Here is a 27,431-nt window from a genome sequence, read left to right as displayed (position 1 = left end):
TTTAACCTTTTAACAAAAAAATAAATAAAAATACCAAAAAATATCACTTTACCCTACCTTTAAATTAACAGTCTGGATTTTGCAGTGCACTCATATTTGTGAAACATTTCTGCTCTTTGATAAAGTGAAGTCTCTTCTTAATGAAAGGGCAAGGCTTTTGACACCGTTAATCACCCAATTATGATCAATAAGCTCAAAGCAATAGGCTTTGATGACACGTCGGTGAACTGGATGAGATCCTACCTGGAAGGGAGGGAGCAAGTGGTGGAAGTAAACGGCACCCAGTCCCCTCCCCTCCCAGTGACTTGTGGTGTTCCTCAAGGAAAATAACACGGAGGATGTGGAGACTTGTTCGTAAAGTCAGTAAGAATACTCTGAAGATTCTTGTATGGGCCCTCATACAAGGTCATTATGATTATGCATGTACTTCATGGTATCACAACACCTCCAAGGCCCTAAAAACAAGGCTCCAAACATCCCAAAACAAACTTGTAAGGCTACTTCTTGGCCTCAATTACAAAACCCATCTAACCCCTGATCATTTTACTAGGCTTGGATGGCTTAGGGTTGAGGACAGAGTACAGCAACTTGCTATGGGCCTGGTCTTCAAGATACACCACAACATTGGGATCCCCCCGTATCTGTCAAAATACTTCCAAAATGTAAATCAAGTCCATGATCATAACACCAGAGGCAGCTCCACAAACCATGTTCAACCCAGATTTGGCACAACAAAGGGAATGAACTCTTTCTCATGCTATTCATCTAAAATGTGGAATGCCCTACCAAAAAGAGTAAAGGAGTGTAAAACCCTACTCACTTTCAAAAATGCCCTAAAGATACACCTTCAGGAGGCTGCAATTCAAAAATGGCCCCTGTCCAAGTCCTAACCTACCCCATGTCCTAACCTAACCTACCCCCCCCCCTCTCTTTCTTTTTTGTACATATTTTTCACCCTTCATACCAGTAACCTGTAAACTGATGGTATGACATTCTGTATAGTAGTGTGTATATCTGTCTGTCTCTTATATGTCAACATGATTTGTGTGCATGGGGATCTCATCTTAAACAAGCTAAGTGCTTAATGAGCTATCCAGTTTAGTAGACCTTGTATTGCGAATTTGTACTTCCACGTACTGTTATGTACTGTCATGTACTGTTCTCATGTCTTACTAAATAAAGTACATCAATCAATCAAAAGGTGGCCATCTTACAGGGCGATCCTGGGTAAAACTACTTGTTTTGGATAAAACACCTTATTTTACAATCTCAGTTCAAGCTTGGACATCCAACAGCACATCAGTATTAAAAAACATTAAATAAAACATGAAATAAAACCACATCCGAGACTCAAGGGATGTTTTGCATAATTTTAAATATACATTAAATTTAAATGGAAAGTGCCACTTTATATTCCTGCAATCCATTGGGGGCATTAATCAATCGATCAACCAATCAACCAACCAACCAACCAATCAATCAACTAACCGGTCACTCGATCAATCAACAAAATACAAATAATTTGTTTAGAACACAACACATCTCAGATCTGTTATGTATTTGTAGAACCTATCATTTTTCAATATTGTGTACAAATGAATGTATTTCCTTTTTTTATAGTTGAGTAAATCTACAGTTGTTTTAGTCGACTAAAATGTATTTTGGCGATGCCTTGATGGCGTCGTAATGGCTAATTTTACTCTTGGTTGCACTGAAAATAGCCGATCTACAAGCTCACAACGCGTCGCGCTGCGACGCGCTGTGAGCTTGTAGATCTGCTATTTTTCAGAGCGCAACACCCGAGCACAACCAAACATAAAATGACTTGTCTTTTAGTTCTACTGGATCTCTTCTCCACCTGACCCTCACTAACATTTTAGTCTAGTTTTTATGTTTTTTGTTGACAAAATTGTCAATATATTTAGTCTTAGTTTAAGTCATCGTAGCTTACTTTTGATCTCGTTTTGATTTTGATTTCGTCAGTGAAATTTGTTTTTGTCGACGAACATTTTTCGTCATAGTTCTAGTCGACGAAATCAACACAGCCTAGCAGGATTTAATTTTGGACACATTTCATGTCCTGTTTTCTTTCGTTCACAGTTGTCTTTGTATAGTCAACCAGAAACAGCTGCTAGCTATGTCAGATAGCCTACAGCCTCTTATCAAAACAGAAGGCTGGTGCCATACTGTATGGAAACTGTTTTGAAAATATTGGATGTACAATGGCTTATTAACAAACACATCAGAACCATCTTCCATTCTGCCACATCTCCTAGGACACTGGTTCTCAACAGTGGGTCCAGGGCCCACCAGGGGTCCAAATGGAGTCTGACTGTGTACAAATGGAACCAAATGGACCATTGATCATTGCTAGAGTGTTTGTTCTGTGACAGGAGAGTCCCTGTCTCTCCAGCTCTTTAGTAAACAGAAACTAATCAGGATACCAATTGCGTCCAATCGGGAGAGAGAATTCATACAGGATACAAAATTGAAACTGTAAAACTATAACATTGAAGAAGGGTGCTCTCTCCTGATTGGATGAAATTGCCAATCCACCTGAACATGTAAATTCTGTTTATTACAGAGCTGGAGAGAAGCCCCTTTTACTGAACAAACACGCTATCAGAATATTAGAGCGTTGAATTTTTCACAAACAATTGTTTTTTTTTGTTGTTTTAACCAAAAACATGATTTAGTCTACCCTATCTTTGACACTAAGGATTTTGTTCTGTACTGTAGATTGGTGTTCCAGAGATAATAAAATAAAAGTACTCACATGTTTTACTTAAGTAAAAGTATCAATTCTGCAATGTAGAAATACTCTGTAACCAGTAAAAGTTTGGAATTCAACATTTACAGTAAAAATACAAAAGTATTGGTATCAAAATGTACTTAAGGTATCAAAAGCAGAAAGTACTCATTATGCAGAATGTCCCATTTCACAAGTTCTCAAATAAAGATCATTTGAAAATAGCCGATCTACAAGCTCACAATGCGCCCGATGCGACACATTGTGAGCTTGTAGATCGGCTATTGTCAAATGGCCAAAATGTATATAGGACTGAAGTGGTTAATGTATGTTTTGTGATAATAACCAAAATCTACAAAGTAACTAGTAACTAAAGTTTTAAAATAATTGTAGTGGAGTAAAAGTACAATATTTGCCTTTGAGATGTATAGTGGAGTAAAAGTTAAAGTAAGGAAAATTGGAAATACTCCAGCAAAGTAAAAAGAAATACCTCAATATTTTACTGAAGTACAGCACTTGAGTAAATGTTACTTTGCACCACTGACTGGGGGGGTCCATGACATTCAAAAAGGGCGATGAGAATCACTGTCCCAAGGGTTCACCATACAGTTCATTGCTCTGCAACACTACTACAGGAAAACCATGAGGACCCCATTCCTTTAGCTTTCCATTTTCACATGTGCAACGTGTGAACTACACTGATCCACCAGACATCTCCACCAGACACTAGACGACGTGTCTCAGGACGGGGATTACACACTTATATAAGCCTTATATCATTTACTTATATGCTTCCTTCATCTCAAAAATATATTACATTATCACCTCCCTGCCTCAGATGACCTGTGGGAATGGCTGAGACACAGGCACACCGTGTGCCATATTTCTTTGAAGAATGGTGGCCACAGGATATTTTTTGTCATTCTTTCCAGGCACAGCCAGGGTCTGCAGACAACAATGAAAACAGCAAGAACCCCGTAGCCCACGTGTCTGTACAGTAGTTGCAAGACTATATGTGGCTTATTTTGCTGGGGTTTCCACCCCCCCCCCCCTTTTTCTTTGTCTGACCTTGTAGATTATTTAACCCTTTCAGACCGAGAACGCATCTGTGTCATTTTAAGATTTCTCTGGCTATTCAAAAATAGCAGATATACAAGCTCGTAGCGCTGCACCGAGTGCCGCGCTACGAGCTTGTAGATCTGCTATTTTTTTTGAAAAAATGTGTGCAAATCTTTGAATATCTATTTTTCCATAGCGAACATTTCTAACTCTATTACAACTTCTGGGGGGTCCCTGGAACAAAAATATTTTTGAGATGGGGGTCCGTGGACAAAATGTATATAATTTTGGGGGTCCTTGACATGAAAAAGTTTGAGAACCACTGGTTATAGAAACATCATTTCTTTTCAAATAACTGTTAGTATTTAGAAGACATTTTGCAGAATCCCCCAGAAGCAAAGATTTGAGTTACAAATGTTCGCTTTGAAAAATATATATATTCAAAGATTTGGTCAAATTGTCACGAAAAAAAATCAGATCTACAAGCTCATAGCGCGGCACTCGGTGCCACGCTATGAGCTTGTATATCTGCTATTTTTGGATAGCCAAAGAAATCTTAAAATGACAGATGCGTTCTCGGTCTTAAAGGGTTAACCAAAAAAAATGTAATAAAAATAACAATTTGATTTTGTTGATACAGAATGCTATGTTTTCAATTGTTGAAGTTTTTCACCTCCATGCTCAAAATAGACCTTGCCAGGTTAAAAGTGGTGAGAATGGAAAACCACTGGAGACATGTGCAGAAACTTCACTCAGATCACCGGGCGAGAAAATCTTGATCTTTATTCCTTGTATTTCTTAGCAGAAAGAGTAGAGACCGCACATTTGATACAGCTCCCAGTTTATCTTTTTATGAGGTTACCACCACGGTTTACCTTGGTGGTAACCTCATAAAAAGATAACCTGGGAGCTATATCAAGCGTGCAGTCTCTACCTTTTATATTTTTTCTTATTTCTTTTTTTTTTGCTTGCATGTGTTCTTCTGGACCTGCACCTTGGATTTTATTCTTTTGGATGTAGGCCTACGGCACATGCTTTGTGATCATTACAGCTTGCCGTATTTCTTACCTTGGTTGTGTTTAATTGTGAAGTTGGGATTGTTGAGCATCTCCGGCACCAGGCGGTAGTCAAAATAGTGGCCCTGAATTGGGTCATCCTTGTCCACGGCGCTGATAGTTTGGATCACCTATGTGGAAAAACAGAGCAACGTAAAGACATGCAGCATGGAGCCATTAGACCAGACAAGCAATTCATTACTTTGATTTGCCGTCTCGCTGCAACATTGGCTGTGCCCACGCCAGATGAAATATAGGCCCTATTCATTTGTGGAGTTTGAGATTATTATCAATGAGGCCCTGTCGTGTTTGGCACACTTTCGGGTTCCTGCTTCTATCTATTTATCTGTCATCACAGGTCGCATCACGCCGTACGTCTTTATGATTGATTGGAAATTAGAACCAGCGCCCTCCGGGGGGTTTCGCCACCTCTGTTTCATTTCTTTTCTTTTCCGCCCAGTAAAGTCCCTCCCATCGCACAGCACTCCTCTGAATGAGAGCGATTGATGGGAAGGAGAATGCTAAGTACTTGTCCAGGGCTTTTGGCTGGGGGAAGCATTCTGCCATCTGGAGGGAGGCATGAAAGACAGTCTTGAATTATGATCCGCTCTGATCAATCCTGACTGCTCCCGTTTCCCCCCGCCGCTCCGCGCACGCTGTGTCAAGGTAGCAAGCGATGCAGAGGAGGGGAAAAAAGAGAGAGGACCCCCGCTCTCAACCCACTTCCCCCGGTTTCTCGGTGAAATAAATAGGCTATAATTCACCGTGGCCGGTCATTACGGGGGAGGAGAGAGAGAAGAAAGGGAAGCGGGGAGACGGCGGCGTTGATGGATGTGTCCTTTTCTTTTCCCTTACCTGACCAGGTTTTCCATTCTCGCACAGGAAGGCCTCGTATTCAGTGGCAAACTCGGGGGCGTTGTCATTGATGTCCATTACTCTGATGGCCACGACCGCCCTTGATATCTGACTGTGGTTTCCTGATGAACAGAGACAGAGACAGAGACAGCCATGAATAGACAGATAGGCAGTGGTGTAAAGTAAGTACATTTACTCAAGCGTTGTACTCAAGTACACTTTTGAGGATTTTTTACTTTACTGGAGTATTTCCCATTTTCAATACTTCTACTCCACTACATCTCAGAGGCAAATATTATACTTTTACTCCACTACAATTATTTGAAAACTTTAGTTACTAGTTACTTTTTAGATATACATTATTACATTATAAAACACACGTTAACCACTTTAGCCCAATTTTGTAAATAGGCTATTTGAAAATAGCCGATCTACACGCTATTTTCAAACATGTTAGTACTTTTACTTTTGGTACTTTAAGTATATTTTGATACCAATACTTTTACTTGTAACATAGTACTTCTACATTGTGGTATTGCTACTTTTACTTAAGTAAAACAATTCAGTACTTTTTCCACCACTGCAGATAGACAGACAGACAGACAGACAGACAGACAGACAGACAGACAGACAGACAGACAGACAGACAGACAGACTTTAGGCTTCATTGCCTGAGTGTCCAGAACGAGACACATCTTTAGAAATCAGATTTTAATCACATTTCAAACCACCTAGGAATAGGTGGCTCAAACCTTATTCGCAAAAGAATCAGTTAACATGATTGCGCTTTTATTTTTTGCTGTTCATTCTTGTTTAAACCAATCTGCCTTTGTCCTCGGGATGGGAGGAGAAAGGACAAAGGATGAACCACATGAATCTGAGTTGTTATTTTTGTGGGTTATTGATACCAAAGGGGAAAATTCAAGGGGACCAGAAAAAAATAAATCCCCATTCAAAGTGCTTTTTGAAAACGGCTGTACAGCTCTGATGTTTAAAACATGATGGTTAAAAAAACATACATATTCATGAGCCACCAATGGCAGCTGAAGTCTTAGCAAGACAATAAAGGCAATTTAATTAGATTAGAATTTGATTGGAATTATTCATTGGACGTAATTGACAGTCCCTTTTGAGGGTCCCGCTGTAAACGGGTGTATTTATTAATCAGTGGTGCAAATGCCAACTTTTAAAGTAATTATCTATTAATTTGACCCCCTGAGGACTGGGTGTTACCACTGCACGATGTCACCGTTGGCGTTGGTCCGTGGATAGTGGCGTGCCCCCCTCGCTCATCAAAACGAATGCGACTGATTTATTTCTCGTGTCAATGACAGTGCGCTACATGCGGTGCATTGATGTTTCAATGACAATGACTTTTCCTCTGCTGAGCAGTAGCGGCTGCCTCCTACATCAGTCAGTGATTCTCAACCTTTTTTTAATGTCAAGCACCCCCAGTTCGATACGCTTTAGGCCACGGACCACCCATTTGATTTGTGTTTTTTAATTTGTGGGTCCCCGATCTCAGTGGTGTAAAGTAACTAGGTACAAGTACTCAAGTACTGTACTTTACTGGAGTATTTCAAATTTTCAGTACTTTTACTTCTACTTCACTACATCTCAGAGGCAAATATTGTACTTTTATGTAATTATTATTAATAATTATATCAATATTATATTATAAAACATACATTAACCACTTTAGCCCTATTTTATACCTAGGCTATTTGAAAATAGCTGATCTACAAGCTCACAACGCGTCGCATCGCGACGCTTTGTGTGCTTTGTGTACATTTTGATACCAATATTTTTGTTCTTTTACTCAAGTACATTTTGAATTTCTGGACTTTTACTTGTAAAAGAGTATTTCTATATTGCAGTATTGATACTTTTACTTAAGTAAAATATCTGAATACTTTTTCCACCACTGCCCAATCTACACTGTGTTCATTTAACTCTGACAGGGTACAAATGGCGCCAAATGGACCCGTAAAGCGGCAGAGATCCTCTCTGACCCATTTCTGTCATTTTGACCACTTTCGTCGCATGGCGCGTCGTTCGACACAGTTTGACCTTTCCATTTAGGTTTGCCCAGAGCCATGGGTGTGCCAATGTGCAAGCATAGAGAGTAGTTAAACACCTACTACATCTAATACACCAATTATTCATTTGATTATCTGCACCTGCGTTGCTTACATCAGGGTGTGTATGTATAAGGTCAGACTTATGCAGCCAAAAATATCAAATGAATTATAGGCTTTGTAATTAATTCATCAAAATTAACACAATTTTAACCGCATATCAATATTTGACATGAGAAGCCATGTTTTTCAATTCGAATGGATTTTGGTATATGAGTGAATCAATGAATAGTGAATAAATGTACACAATTTTAGGAATATATTCAGATTCAGGTAGCCGATATTCTTCTTCCTACACATACGTCGTGTCCTAGTATGAGCGAATAGGGGAAGGGGATCGACATCACGTGATGCCTTTGTTTGGCCCGGATATGAGTCAGCTGTCCCGAATCCGGGCCAAACAAAGGCGCACTGTTCTCAAAGAATACATGCAAGGACCTTCTGTATAACTCAAACACAAGTAAAACACAATACTCTCAAACTACACAATACTTTCAAGTACATTCCAGAATAGTGGAAACCTAACCCTAACCCTGACCATTAGAAACTAATTTAAAACCTAATTTAAAACCTTATTTGTCCAATATCCTTTATGAACAAACCAGACTAACAAAAGCAAAACTCTCTACTTTGTTGATTTACCAACATTTTAGTAAGTCCATATTAATTTAAAAAATACAAATGAAATAAACCCCCTTTCAGTCCAACTCTCCCTCAATATCCTTGGCCAAAATAATAAACAGACCAATACTTCAACATAAAGTGGTCGACGGTAGGTCCTTGTACTCCTACTAGTGTTCATTTTACGCTCTCAATAGTTACATTATTGTTAAAAATCTGCATTACTTAATTAAAGCATTGTTATTTTGATCAACGTTTGCCTGTTATCTCTCCTACGGTACCAACATCATTACAGAATGGAAATGTGGACAAAATCTTATCCAATGATAACTAAATATTCCAGAACCCAAAACTATAGAATATAGTTCCACTCATAAATAATGGACCACTCATAAATAATGGACCTTGATATGAAAAAGGTTGAAAACCACTGCCCTACAATGTATGACGCATTGCAACCCATTGTGAGCTTGTAGATTGGTCATTCTGCACCGCACGACACGGCAAAAACATAACTGGAGCTTTGGGAGACCACTAAAGAGGGGAGTGGGACAGAGAGAGAGAGAGAGAGAGAGAGAGAGAGGGAGAGAGAGAGAGAGAGAGAGAGAGAGAGAGAGAGAGAGAGAGAGAGAGAGAGAGAGAGAGAGAGAGAGAGAGAGAGAGAGAGAGGGAGAGGGAGAGGGAGAGGGAGAGAGAGGGAGAGGGAGAGGGAGAGGGAGAGGGAGAGGGAGAGAGAGAGGGAGAGAGAGGGAGAGAGAGAGAGAGGGAGAGAGAGAGAGAGAGAGAGGGTAATATACAGTCTGACGGACATTGATGGATGGATAAAGTAGCAGAGGGGCAGGAAGAGAGTGACTTCCCCTCGGCAGCAGACAGGGGAACAAAATCTGATTAGTCAGATGTCAACCGGTGCGAGGCGACAGAACCTGCCGCCATTTGGTGGGTGGCAAATGGCATCGGTGTAGAACCGGGGAATACACATCTATTTGCCTTTTTCACGCCAGAGAGGACACCCTGCCTTCTCTTCCCCCCCCGCCCCCTGCCCTGTCTGTGAAGGACAGCAAACGGCCATATATTTATTTTGGCAAATTCCCATTAGGTGTGCTCAGTGATGCCACTATCTCAAAGCGCAGATCCCTTTGGCAACAGGCATGAAAACGCAGTTTAAATGTATGGGAGGCAAGACAGACGCCTTATCGAAACGAGACACATTCACTTCCTCTAACAGGGTTGCTGCAGTGGTGAAACGTGTTCGGGCCGAGATGCAGAACATTTTCTGATTGCGTTCTTTCTTTTCCTTTTCCTTTTCTGCATTTATTAAGTCTGACAATTAATGTGTGTTTATTGTGATTAAGGAAATACAGAACCGACGCAGAGAGGGGATGGAGGAACCGAGGGGGGGGGGGGGGGGGGGGGGGGTTGAGAAAGTCACCAAAGCCACGTACGCCTGTGTTCCAATAGCTGTAAGGGGTACATTAAGTTTTATCACAACGTACAGCCCCCCTGAAACAATCTCTATGCAAATAGAGCCTTCTACATATGGTTTGAGCTGTTTGCAGCTCTGCCTGCAAGAATTTCCACCGAGTCAGTGAGTTTTGCGTTACGCAGATGTTCTTTAATCTGTAATGGATGCCGGCGTTGGAAACAATCCACGGCGGAGCATGTCTTTAAAACTGTTTATTTGATACATCTTAATGTTCCTGCACCTCCACAAATTGACTACTGAGCCGTTTAATTCAATCAAAACTCAGCAAATTAACGTGCTTAATGCCTCTGTGAATACAAACACTAATTGTTTGTGCCATTCTCCTAGAGCGATTAAAAGCAATGGTTTTTACAAGCGCTTTTGCGCGGGAGGATTGTGTGTGTGCAGCAGGGCCAGCGGATACTTCAGTCGAGATGACACACGGTGCTGCTTAGTAAAGTAGTGTCTCTACCCACACTCTGCTGTTAGCTGGTTTGTGTTTTTCATCTGACTAAGGATGTTCAAAAAAACAGTGCATTGATCTTTGAAAACGGGAAATTGTGCTTAATCAGCACTGCAGACGGGGATAGGGGACACCGATCTCGGTTTGGCGACGTTACCAGTGTTGCCAGATTTTGCGAGAGAAATAAGCAGCCAGGTCCATGAAAACGAGCCCAAAAAAAGGCCACACGAGCACTTTAAACCTAATATACATCAGCTATTTGAAAATAGGCGATCTACAAGCTCACAACGCTTCGGATCGGATTTCTTTTTTTTATTGAGACAATCTTTCTGAATATCTTTCAAAAAACATTTTAATAACACAAATCTGGTACAGGATCCCTGGCACACAAATATTTTCAGATATAGATACGTGGAGAACTACATATTGCACTACATGAAAATGTTTAAGAACCACCGGTTTGAACAACATTAGGAAACAAGCCCAAATAATCAACTTCACTTTAGAAACAAGCCCAAAAAACCCGCAACCACCAATAATTTACAAGCGACGTTACAGGAAAACAAGCCCAAATTTGCTTATAGTAAGCAGACGAGGCAACGCTGCACGTTACTTACGGACTTCTGTGGCGGTCACTGTGATGTTGTGCCACGTGTCCGTCTCTCGGTCCAGCGGCTTGGCCAGCGTGATCTTGCCGTCGTCCACGTTGATATTGAACTGCCTCTCCAGGTCGGTGTGGCGATCGATGAAGTACCTGGAGGAAGGAACGTGGCATCATCAGAATTCTCAGCACATTGTCATGAGTGCAAAGCTGTGTAGACAGCATAAGCTACCACCGGAGCATCCCTATGCAATCCCCTTGGGGGCGGCCTGCTAATGGGGCCTTATTCATCAAGAGGGTCCTGTGGATTAATGCACGTTAAGAGCAGTAGGAAGTCAATAATTATCATCAGAGGATTAATTACCGCTTTCACATTAGTGGGAGGGGAACATTAAAACCCAGTAAAAGTCCAATAGGCTCTTCTCATGTTGTTGTGCAGTAAATAGCCTCTGCTTTGGAAGAGGTCATTAGTGCATGCTGCTTCTTTGTGTTGGTATAGGAGTTTAGCAGTGTTGTCGAACCCTTTTGGGCTGCCAGATTGGTCCCAGAAGGTTCTAGATTTACGAGCCCAACAGCTTGCATGATGTACAGGAAGTACATTTTTTAGGAGGGTTAGATGGACTGACAATGTGCGAAGGGGGTATAACCTTGTAACCTTGTAATTTGTAACGTGTCATGGCTCTGAATGAGAACACATATATAACATGCCACACAGCTAGAGGCACTTGTTTAGTCATAAACTATGGCTCGTGGTAAAGCTGCTCACTCTCGTATCAGTCAGGTCAGGTGGGACACCCTGGAAGCGCAGCGGCAGCCACGTCGTGAATCAGACCCGTTTCTAAAGCTTTTTTTTTTTGGTGTTGGTTTCGTTGCTTCACTGATACTCAGGGTTCAATTTGCTGGTTTGGGATTTATGTGGGGGCATGGTGGTGGAAAAAGCACTCAGATATTTTACTCAAGTAAAAGTAGCAATATACCACAATATAAAAATACTCTGTTACAAGTAAAAGGCCTGTGTTCGAAATGTTGCTTGAGTAAAAGTACAAAAGTATTGGCATCAAAATATACTTAAAGTACCAAAAGTAAATGTACTAAAATGTTTGAAAATAGCAGATAGTAGATCGGCTATTTTCAAATTGCCTATGTATAAAATAATGTTAAATTCATGGTGTAGGCCCTTTAACTTTAGTTTTTTTTTATTAAAGTTACCTAGTATAACTTTAAGTAAAGTACTTGTGTAAATGTACTTAGACACTTTACATAACTGTGTGGGGGTGGGGAAGTTATGTCTATGCCTGTGCTTTTGATATTCTCCCTCTGGTCATTAATTTGTATGGCCATCGGGGATATGTTTTATCTTCTGGTCGGACTGAAATAAATACATGCATTTGCCTTTGGGAAATGTAGACTGTCTGACATGTTTGATATTCACGTTTGATAACAATTTAATGAAAAATGATACTGGCGTATCTATTTTGGGCAACGTGTCTTTTTTAATTAAAGGGAAATAGGTATGTAATATTTCAGCTATTTGTGGTATGACAAAGTATATAATAGACCTTAAGTGGTTAGGAAAATGTACCACCTTTTTTTTTTTTTTTACAAATTGAACTCTGCTGACATGAACTCTTTGAAAAGAAAAGCAATGAGACGTAATTTTATGTGGAGAGATGAGTAACTTTTAGATGGTCACTCTCGTGTCACTTTGATGTGACTGAAAACAAAGAAGGCATCTTACAAACTTCTAAACACAGCGCGGCCGATCAAGAAAACACCTGGTGCGCGGGTGTGAAATTGGAATAGACATGAAAAGAAGTGAGTGTTTGCAGGTGCTGCTGATCGAAAAACTGCGAAAAAGGGAAAAAAAGAGGGGAAAAAAACATCAACAAAAACTCTTTCATGTTGCAATGTGCACGGCGCCAATTCTCAAGACAAGCCCCCGCGATGCTGCCTAAAAAAGAAATCTGTCATTATGGGTCATCATCGTTCATCTCACACGTTTGGTTTGCCATTATGCGTGCCTGTCACAGCCATCATCCCACTCAATGCAACACACAGGGCCCCCGGTGATTCACGTGTGCTAATCGCAACCGCGCGCCACACGAGGGAACGCCGTCCCTTTAAGAAGATTAATTCATGACAAACCACTTCTGTTCCTCTCTCTCTCTCTTTCTGTCACTCCCCCTTTTCCCTGTTGAGTGCCGTTTTCTTCCTCCTGTCTGTCTGTCTAGACCGGTGGTTCACAAAGTGGGGTCCGGGGACCCCCAGGGGTCCTTGAGGGGTTCCCCAGATAAATGATGGATAGTTAGGAACCAAATGGACCCTTATGTGGTTGTAACTCTGAGAGTGTACAAATGGAACCAAATGGACCCTTGCGGGTCCATTTGGTCCCATTTGTACACTCTCAGAGTTATGGTGGTCCGTGGTCTAATGCAGGGGCTCTCAAAGTGGGGTCCGGGGACCCCCATGGCCCTATATATATCGGCTATTTATAAAAGATGGTGACATTCTTGGAAAATGTCTGAATATTTATAACAAAATTAACACCACAAATCGTGTATGGGGGCCTAGGGGGTCCTTGGCACAAAATATTTTCAGATGGGGTCCGCGGCCAAATACACATTCATTTAGGGGTCCTTGACATGACAAAGTTTGAGAACCACGTACTGGTCTAGACCGTTGGAGACCCCTGCACTATAGAGTCTAGACTCTATAGACTCTAATTTAGACTCTAGTGCAGGGGTCTTCAACGTTTTATAGGGCAGGGACCCCTTAGCTGAGAGAGAGATGAAGCAGGGACCCCCAAATCATATTGTATAACGTTGTGTTGCAGATGAACTTTCTCATAGATTTCATGGATAGCTTCATAGACTTGTTTGACAGCCCTGCCATCGTGTAGCGTTGTGTTGGATTCATGTTAATGTGTATTTTCAGACAGTTGACCACTTAAACCCTCAATAAACCAAATTTGCCCTTTACTCTGTACTTGTAGATCTGCTAAAGGGATGCTATAGGGCTGAAGTGGTTAATGTAAAAAGAAAGAAAATCGCATACAGATTTGGTAGCCTCCCTGTAGTAACTCTGAGATCACAAGGAGGGCCTGAGGCTGTGTCTGTTTGTTGCACAAAATCACAACTTGTATTTTGGGTAAAAAATAGTCTTAATTTGTATTTTTTTTTTTTCTTCGAAAATAAGCTGAAAAGGTATAAAAAGTAGTGAAAATAGCAAATCTACAAGCTCACAAAATGTCACGATGCAACGCATTGTGAGCTTGTAGATTGGCTATTCTTTTGTCTGAGAAGTAATATGGCTTAAATGGCCTTAACATGTGCTGTATTCTTCCTCCTGTCTGCCTAGTGTGAGTGCCCCCCCCCCCCTCTCTCTCCAATTCCCTGTGGCTCTCTATGTGCCCCTCCCCTCCATAACCCTGGGTCTCATCCTATCTCACAGTGGAGCTGCTCATCCCTCTCAGTGCAGACCTGTTGACAGGACCCTACCGTTTAGAGAGAGAGAGAGAGAGAGAGAGAGAGAGAGAGAGAGAGAGAGAGAGAGAGAGAGAGAGAGAGAGAGAGAGAGAGGGAGAGAGAGGGAGGGAGAGAGAGAGAGAGAGAGAGAGAGGGAGGGAGAGAGAGAGAGAGAGAGAGAGAGAGAGAGAGAGAGAGAAATAAAGGAGGACTCATCTTAACGCAAAGTAAAAAAACCACAACAATTTAGTGTCGGTGGTGTGTGTGTGTGTGTGTGTGTGTCTGCACGCGCGTGTGCGTGTGTGTTGGGGAGGAGGGTAATAAAATAAAATAAATAAGCCAATGGCCCAGTTTCCAATTGTTGGGTAGATGTAGCGAGCCGTGACATTTCCATTTTTTGAGATGAAATGGTGTAAAATCCTCTCGACGCCAGGCTGGGAGAGGTCCACGTGGACTGCCCCCCCCCCACCCCCCCCACCCCACACTCCCCTGCACACCCTCCTCCTCCGCAGCAGCCCCCCGTTCACCCATCCCCCCCCTCTGACGCAGAGCACTTTCAAGACAGGCAGACAGCAGCAAGCCACCTGGGAGCGAGAGCCTCTCTCTTTCTCCTGTCGACTGAGTGGATCCCAGTCAGACCCTGACAGTTTTTCACGTAGGGGGCGGGGAGACAGACCCTGAAATGTTCTGCCAGCTGTCAGTCAAACTGACAGCGTGATGTCTAAAGAATTAAAAGCAAATAACACAAGGGAGGGAGGAACAAAAACAAACAATATCTGCTGTGTGTGTGTGTGTGTGTGTATGCACGGTTCCTAAGTGAGATGTGAGTGTGTGTGTTTGCAAAGGTGCGTGCGTGCGTGCGTGCGTGCGTGCGTGCGTGCGTGCGTGCGTGCGTGCGTGCGTGCGTGCGTGCGTGTGTGTGTGTGTGTGCACGCGTGTGTGTTTGTGTGTATTTGTATCATTATGTGTGAGGGTCCAATGTCTCCATAGTTGAAATTGAGAAATAGGCAATGTGAGGACATGTTTCATGGACCTCGAGAAATTGTTGTTTTGTGGTTCAATTTGGGGAGTTATGCTTACAATTAGGACAATATTCAGATTGGTGTTGGGGTTATGATTAGGCATTTAGAGGTTAGGCTCAGGGTTTACTTACTCACAAGTACTATTTCTATGTATTTGATGTAACCTTGTGTTGTCCTTGCTTACTGTAAATCACTCTGGATTAAGAGGGTCTGCAAAATGACAAAATTGTAAATTGTAAATAATACCTGTGTGTGTGTGTGTGTGTGTGTGTGTGTGTGTGTGTGTGTGTGTGTGTGTGTGTGTGTGTGTGTGTGTGTGTGTGCGTGCGTGCGTGCGTGCGTGCGTGCGTGCGTGCGTGCGTGCGTGCGTGCGTGCGTGCGTGCGTGCGTGCGTGCGTGCGTGCGTGCGTGCACACATGTTGACTGTTTTGGTTTTCATATTGCATCATCCATGATATGGATGGACTGACCTAAATTCAATGCCTAAATAACATGCAACAAGCAGAAACTCTGAAGCTTAAAGTGACTGTAAAGCAGCAATACTATGTAGCCTATGCTGAGTTTGTCACCCCACACAATAGTGTGTTTTTAATCACCCAGGTAAATTTGAAGAATACAAAATTAGGTTCAAAATCGTGAGGAAAAAAAAGCTACATTTTCTCTGCTCTAGAGTCTGAACACATGGGGGTGTGTCCGCTGAAGGCTCTGAAACCACGGCCAATGTAATATGTATGTTAACAGTTTGTATGTATAATATTTGATGTTAACCGTCTGTATGAATGCTATGTTAATACGTTAGTATTAGGGGTGTGCCGACACTAATTTCACGAAACGATACGAAATTGGGCTCACGACATCGATATGATATCGATACGATATAAGGTTCTTTTTATTATGAAAATATATGGGGCGGGGGGAAATCTTATGAAAATATATGGAGGGGGGAAAGGAAATGCAAAAAAATACTTCTGTTTTTGCATTATTATTATTGCAAAAAAAAAAAAGGCACACCCCTAGTTGGTATGCATGATATGGTGATATTTTTGTTTGTATGTATGATGGTTACATGTTGTATGTATCATACGATTATATGTTTGCGTGTAATATATTTGTTATATATTATATCTTGTATGTAAATTCTTTTCATGTATGCTATGGTGATACAGTATGTTTGTATGTTAACAGCTGTATGTATGCCTTAGTGATACATCTGTATGTTGACAGTGTGTATGTGACACAGCAACATAGAAGGAAGACTGAGCTTACTTCCTAGTTTAAAGGAAATGATGACTGGCTGGCAAAAGACACAGTTCAATTCATTAGTGATACCGATGTGACCATGCAGCATATTCTGCAGCCACATGCAGTTCAGCAACACAATGAGACGACGTCTCAACCCAATTACAAAGTACTGAATGTACCGCTGGCTCCAGGAGGACCGGGGAAGACAACAATTCCTCTGCGACCTCTGTGACCTTCATGAAGCCAACAGTGGCAGCCGCAAAAAAAGGTTTCCAAGCATGTGTATGTTTTTGTTCTGTTACCCGCCTGCGTATGTGTGTGTGTGGGTGGGTCGGTGGGTGGGTGTGCACACGCACACGCACACGCACACGTGCGTGTGTGCGTGTGAGCGTGTGTGTATGGGGTGAGCGATTGAGAACAAATGTTTCTTTTTTGTTTCTGCTTCCCTGACATTCCTACTTGTTATTAGGTCACTAACTCCACAGAGAGGATCACGGTACAACTCATTTTGCTGTCGCCTGAATGCTGGCCATTTCTTTTTTTTTTCCATAACAGATTTCTTCTTTTTCTCACATGACCAGTCTATTCAGGTAACAACCCATGTGTTTTTTTTTGTTTTTTTGTCAAGTAGTTTCAAAAGAAATTATTCAGAAGAACAAAAAGAAAAAGAAAAAGAAAAGACAACTAACGTCTTCAGTACATTACATTTGAATCTCTAGAAACAATATATTTATTCTCTTGCATACCATAAGACGGTCAGTTGTGAGTGAAATGAAGAGCGGACAGGCAAGCTGAACATAGCTGAACACCAGGACACATTTATATTACATAATTTCCTAACGCTGCTTTGCCTTTCCAGATTTTATTTATAGGGATAATGCATTGGGAAAAAGAAAGCAAATGCACAACAGGGTGCTACAGCATGAGGCAGAACGGAGGGTCATTACCCCCCTGAAGTGCAGTTATTTTCTCATAAGTGACTCGCTCACAGAGTATTATCCTGCTTATACCACACAGAACTATTTATCCACTCTTACCCTAGCGTCCTTATTTTTGGCTTGCCATAATAGGTGAACATTAAGCGAACATAGCAGATCTACAAGCTTGTGATCGCCTTTGTTTGAGTGCGTGCGTGTGCGTGCGTGCGTGCGTGCGTGCGTGCGTGCGTGCGTGCGTGCGTGCGTGCGTGCGTGCGTGCGTGCGTGCGTGCGTGCGTGCGTGCGTGCGTGTGTGTGTGTGTGTGTGTGTGTGTGTGTGTGTGTGAGTGTGTGTGTGTGTGTGTGTGTGTGTGTGTGTGTGTGTGAGAGCGTGTGAGCGTGTGTGTGTGTGTGTGTGTGTGTGTGTGTGTGTGTGTGTGTGTGTGTGTGTGTGTGTGTGTGTGTGTGTGTGTGTGTCTATCAAAGATACAGGAAATAGCCAGTAAAACGATATATATTTTAGACAAAACCATATAGAAGAACATATAGCCTAATATACATTTTGGGGAAAGAAATATTTTTTTTTGGAGCTCAACTGAACAAACAAGAAGGTTTTACAGACCATACATAACGGCTACTACACATGTGGTATTTAACTTTATATTCCTACTGTACATGGTGTGTTTTCTGTTCCATTGTAATATTGTTGTTGTTTCACCTCTTATCTTTGGAAATAAAATATCAACTCCTATCAGCTGCAGTCAGCCATGTTTTACTAAAGAGTGATTAAACTCATTGCACAAAAATCTATCATTCCCCAACCCGGTATGTGCAAATAATCCTCAGCGTGTATTTGCACCATGCTGAGAGCAAACAACACGTAGATTTCACTTCACACACTTTGCTGTGATTGACATATTGAATTGTCGCAATGTGCCCGTACAACATTCAGTGTCACATTCTCCATTCGTACTGAGAGAGAGAGAGAGAGAGAGAGAGAGAGAGAGAGAGAGAGAGAGAGAGAGAGAGAGAGAGAGAGAGAGAGAGAGAGAGAGAGAGAGAGAGAGAGAGAGGACTGAAGGATGCTGAGAGCAGAATGGAGCTCACAGGACATCTTGTTTGGATGGACGGACGAGTACAGCTGAGGGCTTGTTTGCCTCCTGAGTGCAGGAGGGAGACCTCAGACCTGTACGCTCCCAGAGTGCTCTAGACCGCTATAGACCAGACCGGCCTGGTTGAGGGGCTACAGTCTGACATCATGAGAGACTGTTGTGCTGCTGCTGTTACTGCTGCTATAGCACTCCATAATGGAATGTTATGACAGACAGACAGACAGACAGACAGACAGACAGACAGACAGACAGACAGACAGACAGACAGACAGACAGATAGACAGATAGATAGATAGATGTACCCCCAAATCTACACTAATTTAGCCTGTGGACCCCCATTTGAAAAGATATGCCAGGGAGTTTTTTTTCAACCATTTCAATTTCAAGGACCCCCAGTTTGACATGCATTAGGCTACAGACCCCCATTTAATGGCATTTCTATCTCTGGGACCCCAGGTTATTGTAAAATCAATGTTAATTTAACTCTGAGAGTGTACAAAATGGACCTGTTAGGGTCCATTTGATTTCATTTGTACACTCTCAGAGCTACAGACCCATAAGAGTCCATTTGGTTCCTAACTATCTATCATTTAGCTGGGGACCCCCTGGAACTCCCTCAAGGACTGCTGGGGGTCCCCGGACGGGGTTGAGAATAGATAGATAGATAGATAGATAGATAGATAGATAGATAGATAGATAGATAGATAGATAGATAGAGGTCAGAGTCTTTTCTACATTAATCTCTCCGTCTCTGCTGCACATTAACATGCTTTTTGCCTCACTGTTTTGATTTTTAACAAGTCCCACAAGTAGGCCCACCAGTCTAAAAATAGAAACCTCTAGCCTCAATTATTTCTCAAAGCCTAAATGTTCCTTTATTGCCTGCCTTTACTCCAGACTGTCCCTGCCTTATGGTACACTTTAGATTAGGGATGGGCAAACTTTTTTTTCGAGCAAATGATCAACTTAACTTTTGTTGTTGGCTTGTTGTTCCAAGGCTGGCATGATCAACCAGTGAAAACCACTTGCTTTTACATGTGTGTCTTATTATGGGGATGCCAAATAGAATAACTAGGGCGATGGCCGTTGGGAACAATGCCCGTTGGGAATGATAGAGTCCCTATTGTACCCAATGCACCCATTATCATAGTATTTGGAGGCAGTGTTGATTTTGACAACACATTTTGATTTAGTTTTAGTCAGAGTCTTTTGAATCACATTCCATTTAGCTTTAGTCATATTTTAGTCATCTAAAATGTTTTCGTTTTTGTCTTGTTTTAGTCGACTAAATATCATAAGATTATAGTCGACTAAATCTTCAGCTAATTTTAGTCGACTAAATTGTATTTTGGCGGTGCCTTGATGGTGTCGTAATGGCTGATTTTACACTTGGTATAATGCTGAAAATAGCCGATCTACAAGCTCACAACGCGTCGCAGAGCGATGCGTTGTGAGCTTGTAGATCTGCTATTTTCAAAACGCAACACCCGACCGCAACCAAACATAAAATGACTTGTCTTTTAGTTCTACTGGATCTATTTTCCACTCGTCCCTCCCTAATGTTCTAGTCTAGTTTTTATTTGTTGATGAAATAGTCAATAATATTTAGTCCTAGTTTTAGTCATCGCAGCTTAGTTTATATTTAGTTTTCATCAGTGAAAAAAGGTACTCGGCAAACGTTTTTCGTCATAGTTTTAGTCGACGAAATCAACACTGGACATCAGTACTATGATGATACTATGATGTCAGGGAGCTGCATGTATGGAAAAATATGGAGAATTGCGGATTTTTTTATATTTCCGGACAACCGCCAATCCGATTGACTTTCTTCCCACTTAGCACATCGATCACTCCCTCGGGTTCTCTGGACGAAACACATGCCTTAAGATTGAAGTAGATCAGTCTGACGGTTCTCGACATAACAGGGGAAAGTCCACACAGACAGAGATGTCATGCTTTATACTGTGGATCGATAGATACAAGCATAGAATAAGTCAATAATGTAACCCCTTTCAACCTGATGTCATTATAGGCAAAGAATTTTGTCAGTTGAAGCACAGTATAAGTGGTTAATAATACAACCTAACACAGAATGAGTCAATAATTGAATATGACTATAGAAAAGAAAAAAGCATTATGCACTGATGGTTATTATGGTCATGGTCGTATGATCAACTCAACTGATCACTTCAAAAGCCCAATCTGATCACCCTGGCAGATCAAAAAGAGACGGTTGCCCACCCATGCTTTAGATGTATTCGGGAGGCATATATAGGCTTTCTGTCAGCCAGTACTGTACAGTATGTCTGATAGGATTAATCTTCCAGACTGTAATCATTTCTACTGGTCAGAAGGTCTCAGCTACCAGCTAACAAACCCCGGGGCAGAATGGGAAGTGATGTGGTGGGGGTTAGAGTAATGCATCATGTTAAAATCATTTTATCTCATCGTCCATAAAGAAACCCCCTTGACATCCCAGGATAGATAGCACGTCTCGAGGATAAGCAGAACATCTAAAAGGAAAGTGTTTGTACTTGAAAGAGAATCACACGTTGCGAGAGAGAGCAGTTTTGTTGTGACCAAAATGCAAACTGGCAGGAATACGTGGTTGAGCGTCAGGGCGGTTTAATCCGTTACGTTTGACGTTTTCCATTTGCCTCCCGATCAGTGACCTTACACGCACTTATCAACTCAATGTGCAATTAACAATTTCATGTGTGTATGAAGTCAGTGCTTCTTTCTCTGAGAAAAGTCATATGAATGTCCCAACGATCTTATTTAACCCATTCAATCCGGGAACACATCTGTGTCATTTCAGATTTGAGCTATAACCATTATTTTATACTTTGGCTATTTTTTTTTTTAAATCTTCAACTTTCGTGCAAATCTTTGAATACGTATATTTTTGGAACACATTTGAACACATTTTTTTACTCAAATCTTTGCTTCTGGGGGTCCCTGGAACAACATATTTTGATGGGGATCGGCGGCCAAAAACATATAATTTTGGGGGGCCTTGACATGAAAACATGTGAACCACTGATATAGTAACAGTTAGCATTTAGAAGACATTAGTAAAGATTTGCAAAAATGTTAATGCTTTAAACAAAAAAAATGCAAATCTACAATCTCATAGTATGAACTTGTATATCTGCTATTTTTGAATAGCCAAAGAAATCTAAAATGACAGAGATGCGTTCCTGGATTGAATGGGTTAAAAAAAAAAAGAAACATCTATGAACATCTAAGGACATTCTCTATGGGCTTATTGTTGTACTGTCACAGATGTCTGTGAGCTGTAATCCATCCAAATATACTCAACTTCTTCACAGAAGCGTCACAATAAATGAACTGCATTATACAGATCTTTTCTAGTGTCGCAACCTTGTCTTACACCACAATATGCATAGTCTCACATTCAGCCATTCACACACAACCTGCCTGTCAGGAGCAGTTAGGGGTCCAGAATCTTGCTCAAAGACAATTCAATGCACCTTTTATTCCCAGTTAATTCTTTCCAAGATAACAGGCCTTTTTCCCACAGTTTGACAAGTAAACACAGCTAAAGGTAATAACATGAATTGTGTTTCATTTAGGTGTCACTGTGTGCCTGCATGGATATAACTTCTTTATTAGGAATATATAACTCCTTGAAATGTAACATCTCATTTCCGAGGGGGTCCTCAAAGACAATAATGTAATATTAACACAATTGGGAAAAACATTTGACCAAAAAAAAACCACAACAAATACATCCACCAAACAATATCCTGTATACAGCTAACTTCACGTTGACACAGAAACACCTAAATGAAAATCCGCCACAATTAACTTTATTGCCTTCAGCTTGTGCTTACCTGTCAAAATGGCATCTGTGAAAAGGTTCCATTGCTTTTATTTCTATTTCAAAAGCTTGGCAAATGTCCCAGCTATTTGTGGTATAGGGGATAAAATAATAATAATGGAGGTACTTCTGTGGCCTACTGGCAGTTTGGTGAAATAAATTTGGCGCTTATTGATCGAGCGGTTTTCGAGATTAGCTCCAGACGCACAGACACACAAACCCTCTTCAGTGGTTCTCAACCTTTTCAGGCTGTGACCCCCCCCCCCCCCCCCCTGCTCCCCCCCCCCCCCCAAAGAATAATCATATTTGAACCCCCACCCTGACAAGCACTTGGAATTGTAGCAGTTACATGAGGCATTACATTTTGTTTGACTTGGTTCCACAGCTGAATATTGTGGAAATAGCAGATCTACAAGCTCACATAGACCGTCTATTTTCAAAATGTTTGCGTCTTTCTTATATTATTTGATAATTTGGCCAATGTTCGACCAGTTTTTAAAGTATAGTTTGTTGATTACTTTTGATGCAGTTACGGTCTTTTTTGTAGGTATTAAAAGGGTCTTAAAAGTCCTTAAATTGTCACTTCACTGTCATCTGCCATCTGGGGACCCCCAAAAGAATCATGTGGGGACCCAGAGGTTGAGAACCACGGTTCTAGATGGCTCTACCATGCTGTAAAAATGTATTGTGATTAAGGATGAAAGGAATTCTGGCCTTTTGTTATATAAAGGCTTTCAGGCACGACATTCGGTGCCCAGCATGAAAACAAAAGATAAATGTATGACGGACCAACATCAAAGCAGAACAGCCATCTTTAAGCTGACAGGCACAATATCTGGTCATTAAACCGTATTGAAGAATAAAATACCACAGGAGGATTATAAAAGATGACAGAACTTAAGCAAAACAGTTATTAAACAAATTAAATAGTTATTAAACAAATTAAAATAAGTTCTTAATAAAAAATTCACCCATCTCCACCCACATCTTCAATGAGCATGTTACTCTCATCTGAAAGTGATACTGTAATACAGTAAAAATGACAATATCATTTGAATAACTTCAATAATAATACTAAATACCAAAACTACTACAAGTAATTATTATTATGGTACAGTAAAATGCTTTGAAAATAGTAGATCTACAAGCTCACAATGCGTCACATCGCAACACATTGTGAGCTTGTAGATCGGCTATTTTCAAATGGCCGAAATGTATATAGGGCTGAAGTGGTTAATGTATGTTTTGTGATCAAAATCTACAAAGTAACTAGTAACTAAAGTTTTCAAATAATTGTAGGGGAGTAAAAGTACAATATTTGCCTCTGAGATGTAGTGGAGTAGAAGTAAAAGTACTGAAAATTGGTAAAACTCAAGTAAAAAAAATACCTCAAAATTGTACTTAAGTACAGTACTTGAGTAAATGTACTTAGTTACTTTACACCACTGACTACTACTACTACTACTACTACTACTATTACTACTACTACTACTACTAATAATGATAATACACTATCTTGCAAAAGATTATAATTTAGTCTTCTCCTCCTCCTCATTTTCTTTTTTTCAGAGCACATTTGCGCATACATGAAATGTGTCCTCTGTTTTTACCCATCCTAACTATTAGGAGCAGTGATTATGAATGTAGAATTGGAAAAACTCGGTTGGAGGCTGTGACAAGAAATGAGGTCAGAGCAGCGCAGAAGATGTCACCATACATGAAATGCACTCCTGGTTTTACAGTGCCAGGGGAGACACGCCGCACAACCTCAATTCCTCTCGGAAATCTCCTCGCTAAACACGATGGCGAGGATGGGGAGGGGATGGCAGAATGAACTGGGCTCGCCACAGAGCAATCTGTAGCAAAAGTGGTGGAGAGTATAAGTACATTTACTCAAGTACACTTTTGAGATACCTTTACTTTGCTTTGAGTATTACTGTCCATTTTTCTATACTTTATACTTCTACTCCACTACATCGCAGAGGCAAATGTTGTACTTTTTACTCCACTAGAATTATTTGACAGATTTGACAGATTTAGTGGCGTTACTTTGTAGATATGGGTTATTATTTCAAAACATGCATTAACCACTTCTAAACCCCAATTTTATACTTTGGCTAATCGGAAATAGCCGATCTACAAGCTCACAACGTGTCGCATCGTGACGCGTTGTGAGATAAACGGTAAATCTGCTACTTTCAAAAGAAGTTTGGCAAATTATGGAAATGTGTGTACATTTACTTTGGCACTACAAGAATACATTTGTACTTTCACTCAAGTAAGATTTTGAATACAGGACTTTTACTTGTAACAGAGTATTTCTACGTTGTGGTATTGCTATTTTGACGTAAGTGAAAAAATCTGAGTACTTCCACCACTGCTCTGCCTCGTGCCGCCGTGCAATTACACACAACCTGTTGAATGTTGTCCCGGGAATGCAGTCAGCGAGTCACCAGAGAATTAATGAAATGCCAAGGTGGAGGCAGAGAAATTGCCTGTATAACCTATCCTCAAGGTGCCCTTGTGATATTTCCGAGAATAAGTCAAACGCAAGTGGAAGAATACAGGCTGAAAAAGAGAAAAGTTGTAACGTTGCAGCCTCCACCTTCGACGTCCACCTTTTCCTCCGCCTCGCCTTCACGGGGACAAGAGACGTCGTTGACTCACCCGCCAGGAACGGCGGCCGACTTCAAAAGGTCAGGAGTATGAAGACGTATAATTGCATGCGTCAACCTTTATAATAAGCAGAGCTAATTACGTTGCGGAAAAGAAAGACGTAAAAAATGATAGCCTGTCCTGGACAGGTCACTGAAATATTCATAATACACTTATCAGCACTGCTAAAGGCTATCAGCCATGCTAAAGGCTATCAGCGATGCTAATAGCCTAGACTTTGTCCCGTTTTTTGTTCCGATCCATTGTCCTGAAATGCAGGACAAACCGGTTTTGAATAATCCTTATCATCCTGTGGTTCTTACCTGACCTGGCTCGCGGTGAGATCTGGGTCCCTGGCTGTGACGGCTCCTATCACGGTGTTGATTGGGGCGTTCTCGTTCACCTCGAGCACGTACGTGGGCTTGGAGAAAATGGGCGGCTCGTCGGAGTCTTCCACCACGATCTTCACCGTGGCCGTGTCCTTGAAGGGCCCGCCGCTGTTGGGTTCAAAGCGGAGGTTGGTGGCTTCAACCTTCAGGGTGTAGGTCCTCTTGGTCTCAAAATCTATCACCTGCAGCAAAGGAAGAGAAGGAGAAGATAATACTGTATTAACCTGACAGTGACAGTGGCTTCATGGAAAACGGGTTCACTGCACTGCTCACTCTCTTTAACTAAGAGAAGGCAACGGCATTGTATTAAATGTATCTATGAGGCTGTACTTCTTAAAATTCCCTTTTATTTCTGCTCCTTGATTGTTTTTAAATATAGCAGATGTGGTACTATTACCTAGGGGAAAGGATTCGTTTTAAAAGTAGCACAGGTAAAAACTGAACTAAAACATATTTTGGGTGACAGAGAAAATAGCTGACCAATGAGTTCACAGTGTGTCACAATGTGACACGTTGTGAGCTTGTAGATCGGCCATTTTCACTAGTAATTGTACAACATAGTAGGCTATATAGGGCTTACGGTAAGTGGTTAATTTAGATTAGTATCGCATGATGATCACAGATTTCCACCTAATACAATACATCTGGTGAGATAAATTCAATGAATGGGCTAACACTGAGTGTTAATAATTCTGAGATTAAGATAATAAAAAACAGCATTGCAGAAACAGTGCAAAGACTTTTGGACAGTCCTTCATATTGGGACAGTATCAGGATTGGTTTCCAAAGCAGTAGGAGCAGGTTGGTTAGCCACCGTTTTCTCCACTGTTCTCGCCCATATATTGAATTTGGATGTCACCAGACAGCGGTAGGCGGAGATCTCCGATACATCTGGCTATGCGAGACTACATTTAGCGTCTACGCACTTCAATCCTATAATACTTTGTTGACCATGGGCCCCAGCGGTCTATACTTGGCCCCCTCCTTTTTTATCCTCTACACACAGAAAACAGCAGATCTACAAACTCTCAGTTACCTCTGGTATTTTGGATGTTGCTTATGATCGCTTCCTTCTGTCTGCAATGTGTGTTGTTCACCGCTCACTTCCATCCCTATGACTGACCCGCATGTTGTTCTGTCCAATGTTTTCATATGCACCTGTCTCTTATATGTATTTTATATTATGCATTACACAGGTCTCTCTTGGAGAGTAAGAGATCTACCTATCTAACAGTACGTTTGTGTGACTGTCTGTCTCTCTGTATGTCTGGCCATACGAGACAAAATTGCAAAACAATATTAGCCCCAGTGGTAAAAAAACTTGATGATCTTGTGCTCTTTGAAAAGAGATTGCATGCATGTGCATCTTCACATCGAGCCAGGCTGAGAATTCAAAGCAGGAGATGAAAAAAAAGAGAAAAGAAAAGGATGAATTATTAGCAATAACCACAACTTTACCCCAGGGATTTTGTGTATGTGTTTGTAATAATATCTAGCCTTGCTAACGTGGCATCTGTTCTCGAAAAAAAAAAAGCTGCAAATGGAATTTGTTTAACAATACAACCACGGATTGATTCAAAAATTTGCTAATCACTCATAATAAATGTGATTTGCATGTTTACACTATACCTGAGCATATGATTTCCAGTCTTCTGTTATGAGGAAAATAGGTAATTGTTCTGTCTAATGCTCTGAATGTGAAGTAGATTATGCAAGCTTTTATATCGCCATCACAATCAAATTAAATGACAACCGTTTAGCCGCGGCTGTCAGTAAAAAAGGT

At 41.2% G+C, this 27,431-nt stretch overlaps 1 protein-coding gene across 1 annotated transcript in view; it reads right to left on the bottom strand.

The window, feature by feature from the left end:
* cdh8 (cadherin 8) overlaps positions 1–27,431 on the bottom strand; it is a gene marked incomplete at both ends in the record, with an annotated part of 158,280 nt that overhangs the window by 5,973 nt on the left and 124,876 nt on the right. Inside the window, 4 exons of the mRNA XM_084075116.1 lie at positions 4,877–4,994; positions 5,719–5,840; positions 11,020–11,156; positions 25,583–25,830. Of these exons, the coding sequence (XP_083931242.1) occupies positions 4,877–4,994; positions 5,719–5,840; positions 11,020–11,156; positions 25,583–25,830 (625 nt within the window). The remainder of the gene's footprint in view (positions 1–4,876; positions 4,995–5,718; positions 5,841–11,019; positions 11,157–25,582; positions 25,831–27,431) is intronic.

The sequence above is a fragment of the Gymnoscopelus microlampas genome, assembly GCF_963454915.1.
Source record: "Gymnoscopelus microlampas genome assembly, chromosome: 1".
In the NCBI taxonomy this organism is placed as follows: Eukaryota; Metazoa; Chordata; class Actinopteri; order Myctophiformes; family Myctophidae; genus Gymnoscopelus; species Gymnoscopelus microlampas.
The sequence above is the reverse complement of the archived record's forward strand: the minus strand, read 5'-3'. Positions and strand labels throughout refer to the sequence as shown.